The sequence below is a fragment of the Pseudorasbora parva genome, chromosome 2, assembly GCF_024679245.1.
Source record: "Pseudorasbora parva isolate DD20220531a chromosome 2, ASM2467924v1, whole genome shotgun sequence".
NCBI lineage: Eukaryota > Metazoa > Chordata > Actinopteri > Cypriniformes > Gobionidae > Pseudorasbora > Pseudorasbora parva.
In genome coordinates, this window is record NC_090173.1 from 30705629 (window position 1) to 30725346 (window position 19718).

At 39.0% G+C, this 19718-nt stretch overlaps 1 protein-coding gene across 6 annotated transcripts in view; it reads right to left on the reverse strand.

The window, feature by feature from the left end:
- slc1a9 (solute carrier family 1 member 9) overlaps positions 1-19718 on the reverse strand; it is a 45222-nt gene that overhangs the window by 7779 nt on the left and 17725 nt on the right. For 2 of the 6 annotated variants that reach the window (XM_067415339.1, XM_067415331.1), the window contains exons 2-10: positions 9891-10034; positions 8093-8245; positions 7719-7972; positions 5156-5261; positions 4795-4921; positions 3155-3388; positions 2305-2499; positions 1381-1515; positions 771-1203 (exon numbers count right to left, since the gene is read on the reverse strand). In XM_067415339.1, coding sequence (XP_067271440.1) covers positions 771-1203; positions 1381-1515; positions 2305-2499; positions 3155-3388; positions 4795-4921; positions 5156-5261; positions 7719-7972; positions 8093-8245; positions 9891-10029 — 1776 coding nt within the window. In that variant the 5' untranslated portion in view covers positions 10030-10034. Of the gene's footprint in view, positions 1-770; positions 1204-1380; positions 1516-2304; positions 2500-3154; positions 3389-4794; positions 4922-5155; positions 5262-7718; positions 7973-8092; positions 8246-9890; positions 10035-12667; positions 12799-17946; positions 18083-18663; positions 18754-19718 lie in introns of those variants that run through there. The other 4 variants (XM_067415315.1, XM_067415322.1, XM_067415306.1 and 1 more) reach the window with 4 other exon arrangements.

A 19718-nucleotide genomic window follows, 5' to 3' on the forward strand; every position in this document is an offset into this window, starting at 1 on the left:
ACTTCAACGCTGGCAAAATGGGCTTTCAAAAAAACTTGCCTGCCTATACAGTAGAAAGGGGAATTTATTTTAAATCTAACTTGAAAAGAGAAACCAGAAAAAAGGTGGCTATCACCCCTTTTGCCAAATTGGTAGGAAAACTTCAACACCCACTGCCATCCAAGGCCACTCATAGCGCTTAACAGAGTAAAATGCCTCCTTGCTTTAGAAGGAGATACTTCTAAGCAAACTTTTAGTCATAATGGTTTCGACTTTTATTATTCCCGCTCTGTCAGTTCCATTTCAAAAGGTTCATAAAGCATGCAAAAACAAACCTCATGGATCAGTCCAATTTGTGAACAAATCATCCAGAGGTTTTAAGAACTGACAGGATCTGACTCAAAAAAAAGATTTATTCACAGATCAGACAACGTAACTTCTCTCATGAACACTCCTGAACATGCCAAGAAGCGCTTAACAGTGAATAATGGCAGATCTCATTCTGTTCCTTGCACAAAACAATTGTATTAGTAATAAAATATACAGGTTGTATAGATCACTTTTTTGGTATGCTATATGGAAAAGAAAAAGAGCAAATTTTATGTTCCACAGAAGAAAGTCTGCCATGCAGGTTTGGAACAACATGAAGGTGAGTAAATAATAACAGAATTTTCAATATCAGGTAAACTACCCCCTTAAGACCAACAGTTTAAAGAAGTGTGTGGCCATTTATTTCAGAAAATCATAGCTTAAAAAAGTCAGTAAACTAAGAAGAAATCTGAAATCCTCACCTGGTTGTCGTAAGTAGGTAGGGCACAGTATCCAGGCTCTGTCCCACGTAAAAGACGAGGGGAATGTGTTCGGAAAGGCCTCGGGGAGTGAGAGCACACAGAACGAGGAGAGGGCGAACGGATTGAGTGAGGTGACGGGGAGCGGACAGAACGGGGCGAGTGCGGGATGGAGTGCGATTGAGACTGCGAAGGGGTCAGAGAAGGGGCGTGATGATTGAGCTTTGGGGGGCGCGGGGAGCGAGGGGGCAGTTCAGGTGGTTTGAGAGGATCTATAAGGTCTATTTCAGTGAGGAGAGGCGGAGGGGGGACAAACGCCTCATCTGATAGGGGGATGTCCCCGTCGATCACAGCAAGCTCTGCCCGTGATAGGTGGTCCACAATGCCTGCCCCGAAAGAGTCGCCCACCACGTTAATGGAGGTGCGCATTCTGTCACTAAAGACACACAAAAGACAGCTCTAAAAGCTGATACAGGACAGCTCAGGACAGCTGTTTATGTTCATGAAGACAGTTGATAATTAGTCAGGACTCCACACACGAAACCAGGACCGTCGGCAGGGGGGTGTAAACGACGGCCCTGTACGGAACCCAAACAGAGCAGTTTGAACTCACAGAAGCCAGTCGACAGCGACGAGCAGGCTGATGTCTTGAGTTGGAAGGCCCACAGCGGTCAAGATTAGCAACATGGTGACCAGACCTGCACTGGGAATACTGGCCGCTCCCACACTGGCCAAAGTCGCTGTCATACTGCAGAGAAAGAAAGGCAGGGGATTAGGGTACTGTAACAAGAGACAACTGAGACATTATAGGGTGGCACTGACAGATATGATATATTATGAGGGAGTGAAAAGGATAAAAAAAGAACTCCATAAAAGTTCAATGGCGCAAAGAAGTAAAATAACAACAAAAGTCAAATGAAAATGGATTAGAAGATGTTGTTAGTTCAGTTAAAGGAGAACATATGTAGTGCAGCTGTAGCTGCAGGTTAAGGTTTTGTAACTGCATCACAATTATAGAGTATAGAGTTTATGTAATAAAAAGAAACTATAATAACTGTAATAATAACCAGATTGTTATGGAACACAAAGGATCTTAAAACCAAACATGTGACTCATAAATCAAGACTGTATTCAGGCTGTGTGAGAAAAGTGCAAAGAGACAACAAGTGGCATTTTAAAAAGAGATTATATGAAATAAATTCTTATCTGAACTAATAAAATAAAATAAAATAAAATTTGCAGTGATTAAAAAAAAAGAATTGTATATAAATGGATGACAAGGAATAATGTCTTGAACAAAACAAAATAAAATTGTAATCATTTCAATAAAATAAAAATGACTATACATTTGCAGTCATTAAAATGTGAATATGCCTGAAAACTGACTGCTGATCTTGTAAATATGGAAAATTACAAACCAAGAGTCTATTAATATCAATTCTCTCCAAAGAGAAAGGGATGCTGATGATGAAAGGGTTATTATTATTGCAGCCACAGTTTTGTCTGGGTTCAGTTCCATTGTGCCATATTTCCTTACCTGACAGTAATAATCTGTCCTCCATCTAAGGCAATGTCATTCATCTGGGCAATGAAAATGGCAGCCACAGCCTCATAGAGTGCAGTCCCATCCATGTTTATGGTGGCTCCGATGGGCAGGACAAAACGAGTCACACGCTTATCAATATTTAGATTCTCCTCCAGACAACGAAATGTCACTGGCAATGTCCCAGCACTGAGAAAGAGAAAGTTACATAATTGTTGAAAAACTGTCCAAAATAACCCACAACAACAGTAATTATTATTATTATTATTATTATTATTATTATTATTATTATTATTATTATTATTATTATTATTATGTATTAAGTTGATAGGATTGCATGCATATTCTGTGCCAGATTGACAGTTGGTTTAACATTCAGAAAGCGGTTTGGTTTAACAGATGTAATCCCACAAACCCAGATTTATTCATAAACAACTCTCTAAAATATGTTTTCATAATTTGCCTTCCCTTCCATTTAGACTGATTAATCATTCTGGACTTCTATTCTGGAGAGCATCAAAACGTGTGTTTTATTTTAGCCAGATAAGGTCATGTAAATTATGATTGTGTCTAAAATATATCAAGTCATCCATCTGATTTTTTTGGGTTATGTCTGAGTTCATAATAAAAATATCTTAGACCACATACCAGTACAAAATATAAATTTTCATCATAAAAATGTTTTGGCTGTGCTATATGAACATTGCAGTATTGCAGTATCTTGCTATACTTAAGTCAACAATATTTGAACCAAATGTGCCCTTTAACTTCAGTCTGTGCTGCCAGAACTCTTCAAACAACAGTTTCCCATAAACACATCATGTGAATAGTCTGCTATCTGTACCTGCTGGCTGTTCCCAGAGCAGTGATCCAAGCCTGGAAGATGCCAGAGTAAAACGTGAAGGGGTTTTTCCGAGTCATGGCAAAGTATATGAATGGCAGGATGAGCCCACCATGAATGATGAGGCCAACTATGACCGTGACCATGTACATGCCTAGCTGGCGTGCCACCACTTCCAGATCACCGATGGCAGCAATTTTCCCACAAATGAGGGAGGCAATGCCAAATGGAGAGTACCTGAGGACAGACCAGTCGAGTTACTTGGAGATTAGTTATGGGTTTTATCTCTGTTTAGAGTTAGACTCTGAAGTGTTTTTTTTTCCCCAATGCTGAGCCATAATATCTGTCCTCTAGTTTTGCTTTCTAGCGTTAATAGTAGAAAATAAAAAAATACATTTTGATAGACAGACCGACAAATAAACAAATAAATAAATACCATTTGTATTTGTGGCCAATTTAAATTAATTTGTATCTTGGTCATTGGGGTTGAGGAAGTTCTCTCAATAGAGCTACTACAACATTATTTAATGTGAAAAGTTTTATAGAAATAGATCTGAGTTGCACTGAAAATGCCTCTCTACATATTTATTAGAGTAATGTAATATTTATAAATAATTATTATATATGTATGTTTTAATAACTTATTTTAAGTCAAAAATACAAAAGTGTGGAGCGGTCTTATCATATTTGTTTATTGCTTTAATAACTTATTTTACCTTCAGTGCAAAGACAATATAAAAGCCAACCACACTTATTTTCTTCTCATAAAAAATAAATGGATATAATTTAGTTTTTAGGAAGAGATCAATCATCATATTTACCCAATTTTGTAACCTGAGCGGCAAATTATGTGTCATGAAATGTTACTTCTTATGTTGTCTGAATTCAATTAATCTAAAATGCTATGTATAAATATTTCACCGTCCGTTAAGGTAAGCAACAGATGATGTTTATTGTACCATTTGAACAGTTTACATACTGTGATGGGAAAACACGGTACACTGTTAGTTACAGATGGGGCGGTCTCAGGGCTGAGCGGTGTCTGTCTTTGTTGTCATATGTTTTTGTTTTGGTGTATTTATATATTCTGTGTTTATGTTAAAAATGCATTAGAATACGAAATGAACATGTTCCACCCGCCTCACTCCTTTTGTGCTGTAAAATGGCCTGTTAGATTTATGGATCAAGCGTTTCATTTCTGCAGGCATGATTTATAAATTCAGTGCTGTCTCTGTTTTCAGCTATGTCTGTCTTTGCGAGTGTGTGGGTATCTGTCTGCGGTCTATGTGTCAGAGGATGTATTACATCCAGAATAAAACTCCCACATTTACTCATGGGAACACAAATATGATTCTGCTCTCTCTCAGATTCTTGTTCTGTTCTCTTCCTGACAAATCCCCCCCCCCCCCCTTTCTTCCTTACATCCTATAAACTTCTGTCACACAGACAGATTTAATCAAAACCTTTTACACTTCACTAGCTATTTTTAGCTAGCTTATGTCTTAGGAATCAAAACATGCAGAGAATGATAAGTGTTATTTATGAGAGGATGACACTCAAAAATGGTTAAAAACAATTTAATTTCTTTCAGTTACAAAATATATTTATTTGGAAAACACTCAAAATAAATGCAGAATACTGACCACATGATCATGGACACCATCTTCATGATGATCTCATTAAGGATGTTGAAGAAATCAGACATGAGTTTCCCTCTCTCTCCCATTTTCCCCATGCAGATTCCAAACGCGATGAAGAACCCAATCAAACCTTATATGTAAATCAAAATGACAATTACAAACAATGAAATCAAATAGAAATATATCTATTTTCTAACAATAATTTGTGACATTATTTGGTTTTCCAATAATTTTAAAGTTTTTCCAACTACATTCACACTTGAAACAACACTTGTTATATAATTTGTGGTACCTAAAATTACATTCAAGCTGCTTTTTCTTTTGTTTCAAATAGGCCTACAGAAAAAATAGAATATCCTCTAACCTAAAACATTCATTCCCCACTTCATTTCCAGTTTTTTCCTATTGACAAGGATCGGTTCTGTTTGGTTCTGGACTGGCACAGCTACTTTTTTCAGCACCGTTTGAGCCTAAAAAGAGAAGTAAGAAAAGGAACGATAATTCTGTAAAATTGTACGCAAATAAAGAAAACACTTTTAGACAGAATATTTTAGTCTAAATATATTATTTTGAACATTTGCCCATAACTTTAACAAGAAAGGAATATCAAAATGTTGTAAATACTTTAAATGTTACCTTTTCTTATTTAAGGAGAAGTGGCACCTCACATTTGATTTTATCATATTTTAATAGTCTCTATCCTCCACATGCAGTGTTGTGAAAACTATTTTAGTGTGGCGTTGCTCAATGAAAATGGGATGTGCAGCAGCACTCTCAAAGCAAACAAACTATTAGGAAACAGTGCATTTAACGCACTGAAAACACACATTAACTGGAAGGAACTCCTCGGATCAAAGCGTGGTTATTTGGAATCAATCTCATACACACAGCAGTGATGTTTATCGACTGTTGTGTAAGAATTCAAAAGCCTCTCTGGATTGCAGTAAATAAGAACATGTGCTTCCACAATACTAAATATAGTGTGAACATGTAAATGTGTCAGACTTATGGTGTGTTTTTAATTTATACTGACTTTTAGGCCTAGTCCATACATACATGGGTATTTGAGTTTTTCCTTCCTCCTTCCACAAAAAAAAAAAGTGTGAAAAATGAAAACGCAAAACTCGCTATAAAACACTGGAAAGAGCATGCCAAACCAACAGGTGGCAATATAACCCCTAACATGTTGGCCAATCAAAGCCTGGAAAAAAAGGTTATTGCTGGTGCCGTTAATGACACAACCAGCCAAAATCAGTTTCACTGTCCACATGACACCCACCACTGCAACCGGAGTTAAAAAATGTCCACCCTGGCAGGAGTTTTCAAAAAAGTACTGTTTCAGTGTCCGCACAGTGCATTTGCATGTGGACGAACGGCGAAACCGCATAGAAAAAAAGTTCCCTGTTTCCTTTGTTCCTGCTTCTTCTCGGTGCTTCTTGCTTTCATGCTTCTGGTGTTTCGCTTCCTTGTATATATAGTCCTGAGTTTCTGTTGTCTATTGTTGGTTCCTGTAATTGGTTAATGTGTTGTATGCATTTGTATTAGCCAACGAATCCTCAATGTTTTGGATTCATTGATTAAAATAATTGAAGTTATCCTTCTGAGTCATTCGTGTTGGGTTACACAGCAACATGAAAGAAATGTACTAATGTTTTAACAGTGTGCAAAATTTAAAATATCAAGGAGCACGACAAATAGGCCTAAATTTACTGTCTGCTAAAAGAAAGAATTGATTCTGAGCTGAACTCCAATCTCACTTCCGTAACTAGGTTTGTCACAAATTTGCATGACAACCAATGGTCTTCATTTGCTGCCTGTAAACAATGGCCCTGTCCCTAATGGCACCCTAAACCCGCACGGTCTTCGTCTGAGTCCACACTTTTACAACGTAATACCACTCTGACTGCCGGGAAGAGGTCCGCTGCGTAACCTGCACCAGTGCGGACTCGGCAGAATTGTGCATCGAGGGTGCATATCGACCTCAAAGGGGGTGCTCGCGAGCATCCTTCTGAGACTTAGCGGACACGCGCACGCAGCAGCCACTGTAAGTCCACAAGACCAACAGTGCACATGAAGTGTGCCATTTGGGACAGGGCCAATGTTTACTTATTTAGAACTTTGACCTGCCGTCAAACACTGTAGTTGTAGCTGAGAAGCAACATGTCGACAACACGTCGCTACATGACGACAACACGTCGCTACATCATGTCGACAACACGTCGCTACAACATGTCGGGAAGGCACTCTTTTCTGCACTACATTTCACTCTGCATGCAGGATTAGGGCTTGTGCTAGAATTGATGCTGAAAAAAATGACGGCATTTTTATTGAAGTACTGAGGAAGCTGAAATTTAAATATGGCAATGTGCGTTTCATTTTTTACAATGAGCTGTTTAAGACACTGTGAAAAAAAAGGTGATGTGCAATGTATATTAAGAGAAAATTAAAGGGTTTTTTAACCTTGTATGCATGTAAACTTATTGTGGGAGACCTCCCAAACAAAATGAGGAACATTTAAAATAGCATTATAAAGGCACTTAAAAAGAGAAGAGAAAGTGATTCTCACATTGTTTGTTGTCCAAACTCTACACAAATTCATCTGTCGCTTCTTAGAAGCTAGACAAATTAGGCAGATGGACAGGACAGGTTGTGTGACATGTCCTCATGCTCAAAAAACCATGAAACAAACAATGCAAAACAACAACAGCTGTGCATCATTGGCTGCAGACAGCATCGAAAAATGGAATATGACCTAGGTCGAACTCGAACCGGTTCCCATGAGCACAGCTCCTTACACACCACAAAGCAACCTGCTACCCTCTGCTCCACTGTTCTGAAAGATTTACATTTTCCAAAGGACAGAAAATCTAAAAGATAAATTGCCCATCAGAGACATACATTTTCAAAGCACAAACACTAAGTTTTACCTGTTGAAAACAGGCCTGGACAAGGTTCTCTGGGAAAAGGTTTCGGATCAGATCCAGAAAGGCATCGAGACTGCTGACCTCTTGGTTCTTGGGGGCAGAGTTGACCTGACCGGATCTGAGTTTTGGATTCCCAGGGTGTATGCTAAGCACCAGGATGACACCTAAAATAGCAGCGATTACTGTGGTGGACATGTAGTACACCATTGCTCTGGTGCCCATTCTTCCACTGGAGCGAGCATCCAGACCGGCCAGGCCTGCAAACCAGGAAGAAGAAGAGAGATGGTAACCTGTATCAAATATATTCATTTCTTGTGCTGTAGACATGTCATTGACATTTAACAAGCTGAAAACAGAGCATGTGTTTGAGGCCTAACCTGTAATGAGACTGGAGATGATGAGGGGCAGGATGAGCATCTTCAGCATTCTCATCAGTACGTCTCCCGGAAAGGAAACCAGCATGAGACTGTTTGTGTCCAGATCAGGAACATAACGCAGCATCATGCCCATCACTGTGCCTGCTATTACACCTACGAGAGTGTGGAAATTACACCGGTTATGTTCGGCATGCTTATTAAAAGATGTATGGATCTCTGCAGTCGAATTCTAGGTTTTTCACATGCACGACTGCATAACTGTCCTGCATCTGCAACATCTCAAACTGCTGCTGTATAAACACTGTCACTACATGGGGCCAAAGTTAGGTTTGGACTTGCTCGTTTGGTATTTGTCTGCGGTTTGATAGATGATCACAGTTATGAAACGACAGACAAGAGCCCTGTTCGGACGGGAATTGTTACTCGTGGGGTTGTAAGGTATTTTCATGATTTACTAAGGCTAGTCAGTGATTTTATTGCCGTCCGAATCCAGAATGTTAGTGTTTTTCTCCCACCACCCGCGGGTAAATAACCCCCTACGAATTACCGACTGTTTTTTTGACAAACACTAAGGTCGTGTGGTGATTTAATTGCCATCCAAATCCACATCTCAGTTTTCAAGAAGAGATTGCGTCAAAATGAACTGTTTATATCCTTTTTGAGCACTGCGGAGCACCGTAGCATTGGGCTTCGCTGTAATTTGGATGCATTTTAGATATTACTGAAATGCTGGAAACTTAAAAGTGAAAGAGAAGAAAAACACGTACACATTTGAAATATGAGCCGTTATTATGGCAGTAATTAACGTTATATAGGTTAAATTTGCAGCATTTTATTAACTTATTTCTGCTGATTTCCAAGTTTTTTAAAAACATATTCCTATTTTTTAACAGTAGATTTAAATAATTCAATAATGAATGCAGTGGCATGCAAATTTATTTTTACGGATGTCCACATGAGAAAAAATTACCATCCGAATAGGGCTAAGGTTTATTTGCAAAGGTTTCATTATGTTATGACTTTACTTGAGGCACATAACTATTAACTAATTAAAAATGTATTCAAAAGCCACAACCACAATGACATATTACTTAACAATTAGTTAATAGTAATGTGCGTCAACAAGTCTCAACATAATGATACCTTTCTATCATTAGCTAATGATTAACTAAAGCAGACAACTGGAAGTTGAAATGGCTTCAACAATTGTGATAATTAACACGTTCAATTCCATTACTAGTTAAGGTATTATGTTATTAGGGAATGAATACATTATAACACATTTAATTAATAGCAATTCATATATTACTTAATCTATTAATCATATAGAATGTTCATTAGTTGCTGATGCAGTAATCATTAATAAATGGTTTAGTTCTTCATGAGTCATACATTAACCTGTTATCTGTGCATTAGTTAAGCATGAATTAATGCATATTAGTGCACCTGTATTGTAAAATGTTACAATATTTATTATTGTTTATTTTCCAGCTACTACGTATTTAAGAAAAGCCCCCTTTTAGAAATAATCTAATCTCTTCCTGTATATTATCAAGTGTTTAGTGATAGTACCATCTCTCCCGCTTATCACCGCTCTGTGACTTGATTGGCTTTATGAGTTTATGACCACTAAATAGGCATTATAATAGTTAACTGGAAAACTTCTCAGAACTACTAAGGAAGGACACACACACACACACACACACACACACACACACACACACACACACACACACACGTCTGAAGTTGTATACAAACACTCCCACACATTCATCTACACACAAACACATGTGCACACCTAGCACGGTGAGAGCAAGAAGAAGGTTGCGTATAAACCAGCCGCATTGTTGGTGTGTGGTGTCTTTTAATTCTGCATGCACTCCATCATCCATCTGCAATGCTGTACTTGTCTGGTTGCCCAAATGCTTATTCGTCATTCTATCTGCAAGAGTCAAGAGAGAGAAAGGATGAAATGCCAAGGTAAATAAACAATGATGATCACTTAAACGTCCTATTCACCACTCTCTTTCTCCAGTGAACTCAGGCTCTCATGCAAAAGGTCGGGGGGTCAAGGTTTTGCTGGTTACCATAGCTCAGTTAGCCCCGACTGGTTGATGCCATAATTACACAATTCTACTGCAAAAACATATTTGGGTAACGAATGTAACTATGGTTCCCTGACAAGGGGAATGAGACACTGCGTCCTATATAGTGCTATAGGGAAATTCTCCAGCATGACTGATTTCTGAAATACATATCAAAACATGACAATAATATTGGTCGGCGAAAGCCTATGGCATCACTGCTGGTGCGACCAGCATATAAAAGGGCATCTGTGAATTACATCATCCACTTCTTGTCTAAAGGAAACATGGGCAGGCATACTCGAAGCATGACAATGAGACAAAAGCTTAAAAGCCCCAAAAAGCTCATGCACCCATCATAAAGGTAATCCATAAGGCCCCAAGAGGTTAATAAAGGCCTTCTGAAGTTTTTGTAAGAAAAAAATTCCATATTTATAACTTTATAAACTATATTCTCTGGCTTAATATTAGTTATAAATATAAACTATTATATAAATTGTAACTTTAAGATATATTTTTACTTTAATTTAAATTTTTACCAAAGCAATTCTGCATAGATTATATTCTTTACTTTAAAGATACATTTTTCTTACAAAAACGCATGGAGGAGAGGAGAGGAAATAAGGAGGAAATAAGAGGAGACCTAGCAACACTCAGGGGAGCTATAAGAGTAGAGGCCTCAGCAGGATAACTCTCTAAGTTGAGAGGAAGGCTAGCAACACCACCTTGAAAACAGTTAGGGAGGCTCAAAAAAGAGCATACAACCCAGTCCATGGAGATCTCAGCGAGGATGCTCTAGTATAATGTCCCTCTACAGCAGGAGTGGGGAACTTTGATCCAGAAGGGCCAATCTCTTGCAGAGTTTAGCTCCAACCCTTATCAAACACTCCGTAAGCTAAGCAAGGTCTCCAGGATTACTAAAGTAACAGGCAGGTGAGTGTTTTTTTCAGGGTTGGGGCTAAACTCTGCAAGAGAGTGGCCCTTCTGGATCAACGTTTCCCACCCCTGATCTATAGCAAGATGAAGCCTAACTAAGCTCTTTGTTAAAAGACTCCCTCACCAAGGAGGCTATCAAACAAAACACTCAAAACCAGTATACTTCACCAAACCAGGGCAGATATAAATAATATAAATAATAAAACACCGCCAAATAACATCATAGGTTCAGCCTCAGGGCCTGATGTAAGCATGTGTTGGAATCCTCTAACACATCCCACCTGACCTCAGTCAGAGTGGGTGGGGGGAATGCAGCAGATGTTATTTGGCCTTTGCATCCTGAGAACGCTTAGAGTGTTTACTCTGTTTTACTTCACTCAAATTCTTTTCCTACCATCGCACCTTCTCTGACCACTCATACTCCTCATGTGAGGTATGGACTCTACTAGACCCCTGAAGGTGCGCAGGGGTATCTGGCACCAAGATGTTAGCAGTAGTTCCTTTAAGTCCTGTAAGTTGCAAGGTGGGCCTCCATGGATCGGATATCCCACAGATGCTTGATTGGATTGAGATCTGGGAAATTTGGAGGCCAAGTCAACACCCATTAAACTCATTGTTATGCTCCTCAAACCTGAACCATTTTTGCTTTGTGGAATGGACATTTTCCTGTTTCTAACACATCAACAGAAATGTTCACTTGCTGCCTAATATATCCCATCCACTAACAGGTGCCGTGATGAAGAGATAATCAGTGTTATTCACTTCAGCCATTATAAAGTTATGCCTTATTAGTTTATGATATATTGCTCAGAGGGCAAAACTGGCACGTCAAGGAGAAAGTTTCTCTCTTTCTTCCAAATGTCAGATTTAACCAGAGATGCCACTCCGTAGCCACCATTGCACCGATCGATCATATCAGCAGTTTGCTTGGAGGACAAGATCTCTGGTGCGGCTCAGTTCTGCTCACCTCAGGGGGTGACCCTGATCCTGGTCCAGTTCTTTCAGCAGATCGGCTTTGCATTGTGTGCATGGTAGCCCTGGCCTGCAATGCTGCGTACACTTTTTTCACACCATTTAAACGTGAAGCAGCAGTTTGGTTGGCAGAGTGGGACCCTTTAACGTCAATTCCTCCCCCAGTGAAAGAGAGCTGGTCAGTGTCTATTTAACTGGTGGCGTTAATCTGTGCTCACACAATGCCTCTACTCTTGCATAATTTGCATGCTAGAATGGATGAATGTGAATATGGTTTCTTCCAAGATTTTTCCATGTCAGCATGCAGATCTGGAAGAAAAGGAAGGATCACAAGATACTGGATATATTGCTCATTCTGGAGCTCACATGGCATCTAATCTGTCTGTGACGTGAAACATAACCTCCAGCAACTTAATGTATGTAGGGCAGGCATGCTGTGAGAATTAAGAGAGATCATCGTCCTCAACAATTGTCCTTAAAGCAAGAAGTGCACTCGCTGCCGGAACAGAGGATTTGAGTGATGACACATCCTCATCCAGCAGCTCGCCCTCTTTAGCTACCAAAGAATGAGAAAGAGCCATACCTTTCTCAAATTTCTCGGCGAGCTCCATCTGAGCCCCACAATCTCAGATTCTTAGCCTCAGCTGGAGCAGGTTTCGATCCACGGGGTGCACCAGCAGACCACTGTCCCAATTCCTTCAAGGGACACACGAGAGAGGAGTTTCTTTGTAGAGAAACTCTCGCAATGCTTGCACTTAGCCCCCTCGAGGACTGAGCGAGCAAGTTCCTAGAGGCCAAACAAATCACGCACAGCTCGTGTGTATCATCAGGTATCCGAAGGCGTTGACACGGATGTACTCACTGCCTGAAATAAGAAAGAGGATGACGTGTACTACAGGCATCCTTTTATGCTCTGGCCGCACCATCATAGGCTGTTGCCTGCCAATGTTATTGTCATGTTTTGACTCGTGCTTCAGACACCAGTTATTCCGGAAGCATTCCCCATTAGTATCCAAGAAAGCAGTGTGAGTTCCCTTTTGAAATGGAAAGCATCTGTCTCCATTTACTTTTTGCGACATGTAAAATACCGTTTTAGTCTGTAAGTTTCTTTAATGTTTTTTGAAAAAAGTATCTTATGCTCACCAAGACTGCATTGGTTTGATCAAACATTCAGAAAAAAGTAGTACTGTAAAATATTATTAACACAACTTAAAATAATTCTTCAGAAATCATTCTAATATGATGATTTGCTGCTCAGTAAACATTTTTCATTATTATCAATGTTGAAAACAGTGCTGCTAAATATTTTTGGAAACCATGATCATTTGTATTCAGCATACATTTGTTCACATTTGTCATACATTTGTACATTTTTAAAATAAACCTTTTGTATCAAGATGTAAAGTTCTTTTGCTGTCACTTTTGATCAATTTAAAGGGACAGTCCACCCAAAAATTAAAATTTGATGTGTATCTGCTTACTCCCAGGGCATCCAACATGTAGGTGTGTCTGTTTCTTCAGTAGAACACAAATGAAGATTTTTAACTCAAACCGTTGCTGTGTGTAGGTCATATAATCATGTGAATGGGTAACAATTCTATGAGAGCAACAACAACAACAAAAAAAAACATGCTTAGACAACATGCACAAAGAGCCCTGTGGCTCATGATGACACACTGATATCTTAAGACACAAAATGATCAATTTGAGTGAGTATTTATATAATTTTTTACTTCAAATACAAAGCTATATCCAACAGCCTGGAACACGCTTCACTGCCGGTAAGGTCAACATACACGCTCTGGTGTCATGTACGAGATTCACTTCTGGCGTTGGGGTAAACTACGTCAGATCATGTATACCGGAAATTATGTCTTTACACCATGCCAGAGCGTGTATATTGACCTTACCGGAAGTTAAGCGCGTCCCAGGCTGTTGGATATAGCGTTGTATTTGAGGTAAAAAATTATATAAATACATGTTTGTTTGTTTTTTGTGACCCATTCACATGCATTATAAATGACATACAGCAACGATTGGATCTAAAAATCTTAATTTGTGTTCTACTGAAGAAACAAAGACACCTACATATTATACATAAACAGATAAACATCATATTTTCATTTTTGGGTGAACTATCCCTTTTATGTCGGTTGCTATAAAACATTGATTTATTTCAAAATAGTTTAATACTACTGACCCCAAATTGGATTGGTAGAGTGTGTTAAAAATATTCTGTTACACATATGGTACACCAGTAATAGAGAACTCTCAAAAGCATGGAAATATATGTATACGTTATGCATGTAAGTGTGTTTTGGTGCCGGATTATCAAAAGAAAATTGCTCGACTGTGTATTTATGAAAATATATATTTTAAAAACATTCATTCTTATATCACATAACTGATTAAATGATCAGATTAACTGATCATAACCTTTAGCTAAAAATGGTCAAACTAAATTTTCAGTTAACCATCACTTAACAGCTTTGACTGCTAGCTCAGCAGGTCTCTAATTGGTGAAGAAGCTTTAAAATTTGCTGAAAAAAAGTCCTCACAATAAAGCGCTCAATGATTTCACTCAGGCCTTGAAGATGGTGAATGTCATCTTGCACAACACAGATGGAACCTGATTAACGGCCATTAAGATGAACGGGATTGCTAACAGTTTTCTCCGAGTCTAACAAAATTCCTTGGTCACCCAATGACAAATTACAAATAAAATTTCCCAATACCCTAAGCTCTCTCTCTATCATGCTGATGAGCAGGGGTTACGAAAAACAATTTACCACAATGACAACAAATTATTTTATGTATAAAAGTCGCATTAGAGATGTCTGCGACTGATGAATTGTAGTTGTGGATGAGATTAACAACCTTACAAGGATTAGTCAAAAATGTTTCACCTCAGCACTATAGGCAAATATTACAGCTGGAATGTGATTAGTTCATGAAATTGCATCTGAAAGCCTTGAGCGACCCACTGCTGCGTTTACTTGAGCATGCCAACACATAACGCACCACATTACCTTAATTGGTCATTATTATTTTCATTTGTCTGTGCTCATGACACTGAAGGCCAATATATTGCACAGCCTTATTTGACTGTCCAACAGCTTATAGGCTTTAATTGATTGATTTATGACTGACTATGACCAAGTCTGTCTAGTGGCAATCTAAAGTGTATAAATAAAACAAACAGTTTATTAAAGGTGCCCTAGAATGAGTTGAAACAATATTTTAAATGATTCTCTGATATCTATATAGGGTATGTGACTTATTTAACGGGCAAAAATTGTTTGTTCAAAAGATACAGTTTTACAGGTCCATTTAAACCACTAGAAATGGTCCCTTAAATGAAATGGTCTGTTTTTGCCTTATTTTGAAGGGTCATGAATATTAATGTAGAGTTCTGCTCTTATTGGCTGTTTCACTGCGCGGCTAATATCAGTAGAAACAGCAAACACATCTACGTTATACTGTCCGTCATAACAATGGAGAGATTATGCATCCAGCCTTATGTTTGATCCTGTTTCTGACGAAGATAAAGATTTCTAGAAACAACCAACTGTTTTGAGTTTGGAAATGTATGTTTAGTCTTTACATGTGCTCATAACGTCAGCAGTCACATCTTAGTTTTTAGCATTGTAAAAACATTTTAATTATTGTAATGTTGCACCGTATGATTTTACAATGACAGCTTCTTCATTTTGGATCACGAACTGAACGCATAAAGATGTTTTTTGTACAGTACAGTAAAGGTTTTTTTGTTTTTGTTTATTTTTGTACAAATTGACTAGATGCATACTATGGAAGTCAATGGAGTCCATCAACTGTTTGGTTAACCACATTCTTCAAAATATTTACTCTTCAGAGTAACACAGAAACTCTTCGGTATTAACAGAAGAAAGAAATTCATACAGGTTTAGAACAACTTGAGGGTGGGTAAATGATCACAGAATTGTAATTGTTTGTGTGAATTATCCCTTTAAGTGGTGGAGAAGGTGATGTTAGCTAGAAGGATCGAGTGAGCTATAAGCATCTTAACTAACATAGTTAGCTCCTGGGCTATGTGTTTTTGATGAAATATAAGCTAAATTATAATTCTGTCTGACAAAAGGAATTGCCATATCTATCTATGGTTGTATTTTGTAGATTTATATGACAACAAAAAAAAATATTAACCTTTGTCATGTGACATTTGTCAAACTGTTATGTATGTTACTTGGAGTTTCCTATTGTTACTGTACATGCATCTTCCGTTGGATCTAGACAGCAGGGGATATTATCGTTAACATTGTCTCACTAAGAAAATTTCAATTTAATCAGAAAATGTTTATACAGCAATAAGTGGATAAAATGACTACTTACTGCTTGCGGGGATATTGTTAGAATTTCCGCTTCTCCAGTATCAGACTCTGAGTGAAGCCCGCTTGATATTGTCTTAGGCTAGAAAAACTGTCGAACGAACAACTTTGAATTAAATAGTTGCGGCCGGTTATAGATAAACATCTAGCCTGACAAGCCAGAGCCACATCAAGATATTTGCTGTGGAAACTCACCATTGACAGATCTCAATCCGAGGGGCGGGATAAACGGTTGTCTTTTCAAACTCCCTCTGCACGGCATGCACGCAATTGGATAGCGCTACAACCAACCAGAGCAGTTGAAAGATTAAACTTTCACAGTATCCGGTTGGCCAAACTCTGAACACATCTTCCCTTCTTAAGAATGACTTCAGTGCCGTTCTTTTCTCAGCGAAAAGCTTAATTCCAAGTCTTTCAGAGTCGCGGTCAAAGCTGATTCCAAAGACCGGCGTTCTCCAGTTTCTGAGTTTACATGCAAACTCAACTCGGCCGTTATTATGTTAAGCCCTGCCCACGACTCTATACACGATGTGATTGGCCCGACCAGAGTTTGGCATTTACAGTTCAGAAGTGTATTGAGAGTTGCTAGACACTCGTGGCAGATTAGATTTGCTGCCGCTATAGGGTGCGTCTAGATTTCTAGGCTAATAAACATCAACAATGTCACTAAATCACTAATTCTATCTAACCGAAAGTAACATTCACATGGCTGCTCGGCATTAATAACGGATTGGAGCAAAGCGAGTGCTTTAAATGAGTTTTTATGAAAGTTAAGCTTCCATATGCATGAACTGAAAATGCACCAGTGAGCACACAGGGGTGTACATTTTGAGGCTGTGCACATTTTAGTTTCGGTTTTGAATTAGTGCCAATTTAATGGGCGGGTCACTTGAATTGTGGGTCGATTAGCCTATTATTCTTAATGAAAAACGACAACAACAAAGTGCAATAACAAAGTCACTTAAATAGGCGCTTTTACATTAGGCTAAGTTTTGAAACCAAATCTTTCGCGATCGTCTGTCAGCTCTCCTCACTCGTGATGAATGAGATCTGCGTTTGTGACGCGACTCTAGTTGGGATCATGCTTTAGTAAGCCGGCACCTTCAGTTTTTATTTGTACGGTCTGTTCTCTGACGGTGGGGGCAGTGCCACGGTGTGGACGTGACCGGTGTTGAGTCTGAACACTGGTAACTGGTAACACTGACTATCGTAGCAAACCTACTGGAACACAACATTTATTTTCATGATCTGCCATTTTAACTATCCTCGCTTGACTCTCTTCACAATACCCGCACAACTCCCTATGATTCGCTGTGCAGTTCCGCTCGCTCGGCCTTACATGTACTGGCATTTGCAAGAATTGGGGGCGTACATATTAATGATCACGAATGTTGCGTAACAGTTGTGTTATCTTGAGATTCGCCTGTTTTTCCGTGGTGTTTTTCACGCACAAGATTTACATATGAAGGAGGAAGCAATTGTGTTTGAGACTCACTGTATGTGATGCCCATGTACTGAAGAAAGTTATTCAACTAAGGTTAGGACACCTTTAAAAACTTCCCAGGACACCTTTAAAAACTTCCCAGGACATCTGCACCACACATGTCGTTTTTTCTCATCCACATCAAGCAGTTGGCAATTCTGTGACGTATATGTTCACCTGAAACAGTCAAGCAAGATATTTTCACCTCCTCATGTCTTGTGCATCTTACAGCTGTTTTTCCTAAGGCTTAGCATCTTTTATAAAGAGAAATCGAATGATGCTGTAATGGAGGCCTTCTTCGCTTCAGAAGGCACTGAGATCCCTGATCAAAACCACAACGCCTCACAGGAAACATTATAACCCCCCTTTAAATTGTTTAATCTATTAAACTGCTACTCTTCAAGCATTCTCTTATATGCACATACAGACACACTCATATACATGCCATAAATCCTGCTCATTTACAATACCCTATGACTGCCAAGTGGGACCAATAAACATTTCTTCAACCTCAACCCATTGTAAATATCTACATGAAGCTGGACACTGATTGAAGTAAGAGAAAGTGGTTGAGTAATGAGACATAAACACACACGCTCAGAAGAAAGCAAGAGCTGAAAGACAGAGTGACATTTTACATTTGCGAACAAACATTTGTGAGTTGCATCATCGTGAAAAATGATTTGTGTCTCTTTTAACTTAAAATGATTAGACGAGAGAAATACTCACCCGATTTCACCGTCTTGGCCTTTTTGCCCATTTTGTTCTGGCTGTTTTTTGGTGCTGTGTGGTTCTTACTCTTTGACATCCATTTCTCGTTCTTTCTCTGGATGTTCCCTGTCCTGTTCATCTGTTTGTTCTTCATCTCAGATTTAAACTAAAACAACAGTTGCTGCTCAGACATAAAGACGGATTGGCAGCATTGCTGAAATGTTTTTTTTTTTTTTTTTTGGAGGGGGAGGGAGGAAAGTCATTTGCCAAGTTTCAATTGCACATACATAATCCTCTGTGAAGCCTCATGGAAGAGAGAGGGAGTGAGAAAGAGAAGCTTATGACCCATGATTCTGCATCCCTTTTTACAATACCTCACAATTCCCCCTGAAGTTGTGAGCTGAAACCTGTTTTCACAAAGGTCTTCACATTCACAGGCATCAACATGCCAGAACTGCACCTATAAAAATAAAGCGCTGCTACATTCTGCTAATCCCATTTTTTGTGGACGTAACAGGTTGTAACTGAATACATCCTTTTCAGGAACACCACTGGAGGGAGGTCACAGGTTAAATAAAGGATGTTAGTGAGACATTGCTGTGCAATGACAGTCAACAAGTAAATCACAAAAACCTCAGAAGAATTCAGGAAAAACACAAAGGACTAATTATTCTTTCTAAAAATGAAACGTGCAATTTCCTTGTAATCTTAAGCCATGCTGCAGGATCAGCCAGTGTCACAATGCATCTCTCTCCCGAAAGAGCATGTGAAGTTTTTTCTTCTCCACCAATCCAGACTGATTTATGAATAAGAATGTAGAAAGGATTGGCCAACTAAATATAAAAGTTTTGGCTGTCAGTCAGAAGATGACATTAAAGCGATGGTTCACTCACGGCAGATGGTTCACCTGCGGCAGTGGCTCAGTGGTTCATGTAGATTGTCTACAAACCAGAAGGTTGGTGGTTCAATCCCTGGTTCCACCTGACCAAGTGTCGAAGTGTCCATGAGCAAGACACCTAACCCCAGCTGCTCCCGACGAGCTGGATGGCGCCTTACATGGCTGACATCGCTGT